Source organism: Myotis davidii, unplaced genomic scaffold (genome assembly GCF_000327345.1).
Source record: "Myotis davidii unplaced genomic scaffold, ASM32734v1 scaffold543, whole genome shotgun sequence".
Taxonomy (NCBI): Eukaryota; Metazoa; Chordata; class Mammalia; order Chiroptera; family Vespertilionidae; genus Myotis; species Myotis davidii.
The window spans coordinates 219,098-226,680 of NW_006294117.1; the positions used below are offsets into that span (position 1 = coordinate 219,098).

At 55.0% G+C, this 7,583-nt stretch overlaps 1 protein-coding gene across 1 annotated transcript in view; it reads left to right on the plus strand.

The window, feature by feature from the left end:
• Positions 1 to 4,737, plus strand: part of ASNA1 (arsA arsenite transporter, ATP-binding, homolog 1 (bacterial)) — a 10,977-nt gene extending 6,240 nt beyond the window's left edge. The window contains exons 3-7 of the mRNA XM_006768201.2: positions 2,517 to 2,665; positions 2,746 to 2,896; positions 3,604 to 3,711; positions 3,789 to 3,986; positions 4,397 to 4,737. Coding sequence (XP_006768264.1) covers positions 2,517 to 2,665; positions 2,746 to 2,896; positions 3,604 to 3,711; positions 3,789 to 3,986; positions 4,397 to 4,528 — 738 coding nt within the window. The 3' untranslated portion in view covers positions 4,529 to 4,737. The remainder of the gene's footprint in view (positions 1 to 2,516; positions 2,666 to 2,745; positions 2,897 to 3,603; positions 3,712 to 3,788; positions 3,987 to 4,396) is intronic.
• The last annotated feature ends 2,846 nt before the right edge of the window (positions 4,738 to 7,583 follow it).

Here is a 7,583-nt window from a genome sequence, read left to right on the forward strand (position 1 = left end):
TTGCTCTCTCTCATCTTCTGGCACCCCTATAATTCTGATGTTGGTATGCTTGAAGCTGTCCCAGAGGCTCTTTACACTATCTTCGTATTTTCGGATTCTTTTTTCATTTTGCTTTGCTGGTAGGGTGTTTTTTGCTTCTTCGCATTTCAAATATTTGCCTTGATTCTTGTGGTCCTCTGGTCTGCTGTTGGGTGTCTTTATAATATTCGTTATTTCAGTCAGTGTATGCTTAATTTCTAGTTGGTTCTTTATCTCAACATCGAGGGTCTCATTAGACTTCTTGAAGACCTCACTACATTTTTTGGCTGTTTTTAGAAAATTATTGAATGACCTTAAAAGTGTGGTTTTGAGCTCTATATCTTCCATTTCTGACATCTGCGTCCTGTTTCTTTGTCTCCGCATTTTGTTATGCTTTCTTGGTGCAACCCCTAGTGGTCTTTATGCACAGTCTTGTTGTAGTTAAGCCTAGATTATTGTAGGTAATACTGGCGGGGATTTGACCTCCAGGCCAACTGGCTGTGAGAATCAGCTGTGTCTGCAGTGAGAGAACTTCTGTCCTCTGGGGAGGTGCTAATCTAGCCTTTGCCTGAGGCTATCCGGCAAATGTCTCTGTGCAGGGCTTGGGCGGGGTGGGTCGCAAGGGATCAACAGGGTGGGACTGCCATAACAACAGTTATGGCTGCTCTCAGTCCCGTCCCCAGGGGCTCTGCCTCTTTGAGCCCCAGCAACCGCTGCAAACCACGGAGAGAAAGCTGCCTTCGAGTTCCGACCGAAGCCAGACAGTCCCGCTTCTCCCGGTTGAGTCTGGGTCCCTAAAGTCTCATCCGGAGCTGGAGCTCAGAGTCTGCGACTCCCTCCCGATTGAAAACTCCAACCTCGCCCTCAGCCGCCAGCCTGCTCCGAATGCACTCCGCACCTTAGTATTTGACTTCAGCACTGCGCCTCCTCTGAGTCTCGGTATGCATTTCTCTTTCCTCCTAGTTGTAGGACTTCCATTCAGCCAGCATTCCTGTGGTTCTGGGTGATGTCCGTTCTGTCTTTTAGTTGTAATTTTGAACTGGTTGTTCGAGGCAGCAAACTCTGGCGTTAACCTATGCCGCCATCTTGGTTCTCCCTCGGATGGGGATTTTGGCAACCACAGAGGGCAGGGGGCGTGTTTGTAGAGGCAACCTTTGGAGCCTGGGCTGGGTAAGGGTGCCGGCCAAGAGGGACACTGACAGTGAACTGGGGTCAGGGGAGAGGGAATGAGTGGCCCAAAAAGGTTTAAATAACTGCAGCAGGCCCAGCTGGCGTGGCTCAGTGCTGGAGCATTGACCCATGAACCAGGAGGTCACAGTGTGATTCCCAGGCAGGGCCTGATTTCAGGCCTGATTCCTAGTAGGGGGCTTGCAGGAGATAGCCAATAGATGATTCTCTCATCATTAATGTTTCTGTCTCTCTCTCTCTTCCTCTCCCTTCCTCTCTGAAATCAATAGAAACATATTTAAAAAATAACAGCCGGACCAGTGTGGTTCCGTGGTTGAGCATCGACCTGTGAACTGGGAGGTCACAGTTCGATTTCCGGTCAGGGCACATGCATGGTTTGTGGACTCCATTCCCAGTGTGGGGCATGCAGGAGGCAGCCGATCAATGATTCTCTCTCATCTTTGATGTTTCTATCTCTCTCTCCCTTTCCCTTCCTCTCTGAAATAAATAAAAATATATTTTAAAATAGTAATAACTGAAGCGGGAGGCAGGGAGGCCCAGGTCAGAGAATGGGGTATGTGAGCTCAGAGGTGACCCGGTGACTAGGAATAACCATCAAGGGTGTGACTGGGTGTGATGGGTCGGGCAGTGGATACACAAGCTCTATGCAGGGAAGTGGACCTCTGAGGCCAGTGAGGGGACTTCATTGCAGGACCTGTGCAGTCACCAAGGAGAGGTGACACAGGAGGACAGAGAAGGAGGCATCAGGTCAGGACTGGCCAGAGTCCCCAAGGATGGTCATATCTTTGTGGATTCCACATCTATGTTGAGGACTTCCTGTGTGCAGACAGTTCCTGGTGTCCTCAGGGGGCTGACATTCCGGGTGGGGAGACAGATGGGAAATGTGATGAGTGTGTCATGTGAAGGGAGGCTGGATGTTAAGGAGAAAGGCAGGTGGGACAGTGAGGACTGTGTCTGCCCTGTTAGATGAGATGGTGAGGGAAGACTCACATTCGAGAATAATCTGGAAGCAATCAGGGGCCGGGTGGGGGAACAGACAGTGCAAACCCTGCAGAGGGCTTTGGCTTCCCTCTGTGGACACTGATCACAAAAATTTGCAATTTTCCATCTGTTTTTAAAATTATTTGACCCTTTGAGCAGTCGGAAGACCTTAATGCCGGAGGGAGGGCCATGGCACCTTGGGGGTCTCCCCAGCCTCTTCCCTGATGGGGCCCTCTTCGGGCTCCCCTGGCCCTGGTGCCACCCAGGTGAGAAGGCCCTGGGAGTAGCAGAAGCAGCCTGAGTCTCGATCCCTTGTGTTCCCCCCCCAGGAGATTGACCCCAGCCTTGGCGTGGCAGAGCTGCCTGACGAGTTCTTCGAGGAGGACAACATGTTGAGCATGGGCAAGAAGATGATGCAGGAGGCCATGAGCGCCTTCCCAGGCATTGACGAGGCCATGAGCTATGCAGAGGTCATGAGGTCAGGCCCGGCAGGCTAGTGCGGCCTGGGACTGGGGTGGAAGAGGGAGCAGCGTGGGCCTGACCTTCATCTCCCCGCAGGCTGGTGAAGGGCATGAACTTCTCAGTGGTGGTGTTTGACACGGCGCCCACGGGCCACACGCTGAGGCTGCTCAACTTCCCCACCATCGTGGAGCGGGGCCTAGGCCGCCTCATGCAGATCAAGAACCAGATCAGCCCCTTCATCTCACAGGCAGGCAGGGCCCCAGGGCATCCAGGTGTCCCCTGAGTGGGAGCCAGTCCCCAGGCCCCCAGATGTGCAGTGACAAAAGCCTTTCTCTCACACAACTCTGGATCCACGATTCCCAATGGGGGGGAGGGGATCTTCATTATGGGGGACTTGGTGTCCCTGCCCCTACCTGCTGAGTGCCCCAGACAGCTTGAAAGCACATATTCCAGAGCCAGACAGCCCAGGTTCAAATGTTTTGCATTCTAATGTGACCTAAGGCAAGTCACTTCATCTCTGGGCCTCACCTTCCTTGTCTGTCAAATGGAGAGCATGCGAGTGTCCCTGTTGTTAGCATGATAACATGACAGCCCCACTTCTACACACATCCCACCTCCAAGGTGGTGTGTGATCCCCCTTTGGTACCTGTGTCCCAGATCAGTCACATTTGTGGAGCGCTTACTTTGTGCCAGGCATTGTTCTGAGCACATGACATGTTTCAGTTCATCTAGCATACCAGCCCTTGGAGGTAAGGTCTACACATGGGGAAACTCAGCATTCCGGTCAAGCCACCTGGCTATAGTCCCCCAAAAGAAGCGGAGCTGGGATTTGCCTCCTGTAGTCTGTTCAAGGGCCCAAGGCTTTTAACCACTGGGAGGTGGTTAGCAGGCCCCCCACCTGCGAGGTATAATGGCCCCAGGTAAGCCTCAAGCCCTCCCATGTCCTCCCCCCAGATGTGCAACATGCTGGGCCTAGGGGATATGAACGCAGACCAGCTGGCCTCCAAGCTGGAAGAGACGCTGCCCGTCATCCGCTCTGTCAGCGAGCAGTTCAAGGATCCTGTGAGTCACGGTGCACATAGACAGTGAGAGGCTCCGGGACCAGCACCTGGCCCTCACTGTCCTCTCACATCCTGCAGGAGCAGACGACGTTCATCTGTGTGTGCATCGCCGAGTTCCTGTCTCTGTATGAGACAGAGCGGCTGATCCAAGAGCTGGCCAAATGCAAGATCGACACGCACAACATCATTGTCAACCAACTCGTCTTCCCAGACCCTGAGAAGCCCTGCAAGATGTGTGAGGCCCGCCATAAGATCCAGGCCAAGTACCTGGACCAGGTGTGCATGCCCAGCCCTCCACCCAGCCCTCAAACCTCTGATCTTGGCAGTGGGGACCCGGCCCATCCTAACCATGGCACCCCCGGCCATTTACTCTGTGCTCTGAGTCTTTGCTCCATCTTCCCTCTGACCTCTGTCCCAGCCTCCTGCTCTTCACCCCTACTTCAGTCCCTTCCCCCTAATTCTGGCCGTGAAGGAATCTGGCTGGCCTGGCCTGGATACCTCTGACCCTGGGGAGCCAGAGGTCCAGCCCTGGAAACTCTGACCTCACTGGCACCACTCCCGCCTGTGACCCTATGAAGACTGACCCTGGGAGGCCCCCATCTCAACCCCTTCGACCTACCCACATTCTGTCCCTGCCTGCAGCCAGGCCCCTGACCAATGTCCTCTGTCCCCTGCCCCGGCCACAGATGGAGGACCTGTATGAAGACTTCCACATTGTGAAGCTGCCTCTGCTTCCCCATGAGGTGCGGGGGGCAGACAAGGTCAACACCTTCTCTGCCCTCCTCCTGGAGCCCTACAAGCCGCCCAGCACCCAGTAGCACTGCTGCCAGCCCCAGCCGCTACCACTTCCACCCACTCTCCACCCCGCCGGGGCAGAGTTTGCACAAAGTCCCCCCAGAGTACAGGGGGGGCCACTTGAGGTGGGAGGCGGGGAGGGGGTCTGTTCCCCCTGGTGGGGCTGGGGTGGCTGTAGCTACCCCTCACCTCTCCCCGCCTCTCGCTTCTCAATAAAATGATCTGAAACGACTGTGGGTGTTGATACAAGGATTTTGGAGTCCGCTCCTCCATGAACAGTTGCACAGGATGTACACTGCACAACAGTGTCACAGCTAGAGGGATCAGTCACAACAGACTAACAAAGATACGTGTTTGTTATGGCAATTTTGGAAGGTGGGTGTCTTCTGCAGGGGGTGCTTTTTCTAGCTCTGTATGGGTAAGGGTGTCTCTGCCATAACGCCTAAATTGGCATATACCCCCTTCCTTTGAGGCTCAAAGGGTGTGGGAACCAGGAGGCCCATTGGTGTACCTCAGGCGGGTGGGGAGCGGATTAGGCAGGCAGCGGCCCAGTACCTGCTGTTTGGTTTGGAAATTAGTGGGCACCCTGGGCAGAGGCTGGGCTGGCCAGACTAGAGATTAACAGTCTCCACCCCCCAATTCCTGCCCCCGTGGGATGGAATTCACTCCACCCAGCACAGTTACAACCAGGAACAGATTAGGTGACATGATGGTAGAGGACTCAGGCCAAAGGTATCCCTGAAGTCCTAACTGTAGAGCCATCTCACTGAGTGGCCTCCTGTTTTCCTATAGTTTGAGCTTCATCTCTAAAATGGAGGCAAGTGTGGCCATTCAGAGCCATGGGACAAATTCACCGGGGCCCTGGAAGCATCAGTCGGCACAGTACCCTGGAAGGCATCCAGGGGGCCCCCTTATCCCCTTCACTCCTCTTTCTGCAACTGCCTGGACAGCCACATTCGTCCCCACCTGGGGGACCCAGCACTGGCATGACCTCATGTTTGCAGGTTCCAAGCCAGAGCTGGGTGGGGGAAACGGACAAGAGGTACCTGAGGACACGCATGAGTCAGAAAGTGTTCAAATTGTGCACACCCAGGGTCTGGGTGTGTGAGGGTGTGCGTGCATGTAAGGGGAGCCCAGCCACAAGCCCAAACGTGTCCTGGACTCGGTTGTACTGGGTGTGCACAAGCGGGTGTGGGCATGTTGGGGTGGCATTTGTAAACAGTGGCAAAGACCCCTGGCTCCCAGCTGAACCACCTAGGTTCAAATCCCAGCTGTGCCGTCAAAGGACTGTGTCATTTGAGCCTCAATTTCCCTACCAGATAGTGGGAATGACGAACACCAACTTCATAAGCCTGCTTGTAAGGACTCAATGAGGTGAAATAAGTAACGTCTTTACAAATGTTATTATTCGTTGTTACAATGACGCCTGTGAGCTAGCTTGGGCAACCTGCCCCTAGCCCAGCTGGTGTCCAGCTGTCAGAAGTGTGGGGACCCTGTGGACCGGAGGAGGGAGATGAGCGGGGAGGGGAGAAGCTGGCTGCAGTGTGTATAAATATGCATCCTAGGGAGTGGGGGCCTCTGCTCAGGAATGGAGCTGCATCAACTTGAAGCCTGTCCCATACCCCCACCCCCCGCCCTGGGGCCAACAGCTAGCAGTGCCAACCTGCATCCACTTTTATGGGCTGTCCGGCAGCTGGACAGCGAGGAGCAGGTTTGAGAGTAGCCAGCCTGGGCCAGTTCCTAATTACCCCAGGCGGGGCAGACATATGCCAGGCTTGGAACAAGGTGTCCTGGCTGACAGGGCTTCTGGGTGGAGCCTCGTAAAGCTATCCACATTCCTAGTGTACAAGGTGGACTGGAGGGGCCCAGGGTCTGGACCTCCGAGCTTTCACCCCGCCCACGCCAGGCTGTGTGTTTGGGGAGTGGGATAGGGAGGCTGCGTGTTTGTGCCGGGCTAGGAGTGTCCGTTTTGTAGGTGTGTCTGTGAAGGGGGAACATCTCTCCTGCCTCCATGCAAATGTGGGGACACGTTCTTGTGTCCCCAAGCTTGTGTGTTCACGGCAATGCTGAGAGGGTCTGAGATCTGAGGTGTGTCTATGGGGGACGGTGGTGCCTGCACACCCACTAAGGGGGCATTAGAGAGGGGGATCTCATCAATATGCAAACGCAGGCGCGTTTCATGAGTTAAGGTATGACCCTGTCTGGATGGGACTGTTGAGGGTCTGTGGCTGTGGAGGAGGGGTCACTGTTGTATGTGTGTGTCCTCGCAACACTGACGGATCTGAGGCCCCCAGGAGCATGTGCAGCCGTGTAGAGGGCAGGCATCCCCACATCTGTTGTGTGACCACAGGTGTATCTTTGTGCAGGGAAACCAGGAATAAATGTGTGTTACCACCCTCTGTGGGGGTGGTGTGTGGCTGTGTGTGAAGACTCTCTGAGCTCTGGATGGTGTCTGCATTTAGCTGGTGTGTGTCCGTGTTGAGGGAAGCTGAACTTGTGCCTGGGTCTCTGATGTATGTTTCTAAGTACAGTACATCTTTGTGGGAGTATGATTACAGGTGACATGGAGTGAACCAGCCCCACTGAGCTGTGTGTGTGTGTGTGTGTGTGTGTGTGTGTGTGTGTGTGTGTGTGTGACTGGGAAGGACACAGTCCCCGCCCTCTCCCCCAGCTCTGGGTCCAAGATCCCTTGGACCTGCCAGTGACTGCCAGGGAGAGAGACAGGGAGGAGCGAGGGAGGCTGGGTGGATTTCTCCCCCTGCTCCAGGTAACAAACTGGCCAGACTTCTACACATTTCTGAGGCTGCAGCCCAGGGGTGCGGGCCAGGGAGGGACTATCCACGCCCACGCAGCCCCCTCCCCCTCCAGGGTCTGGCTTAAGCTACACCCAACCTTGAAGCCACCTGCCCATCTAGTCCCTGTGTCTGTGTGTCCTGCGCCTGCCATCAGGTGAGTAGGGCCCTGGGCCCAGGGGAATAGGGGACCCTGAGGACAGGTGGGCTTGTGGGCAGGAATCCTTCAGAACCCTCAAAGCATGGAGTGGAGAGCTTGGAAGGCTGGAGAATGAAGAGAGGTCAG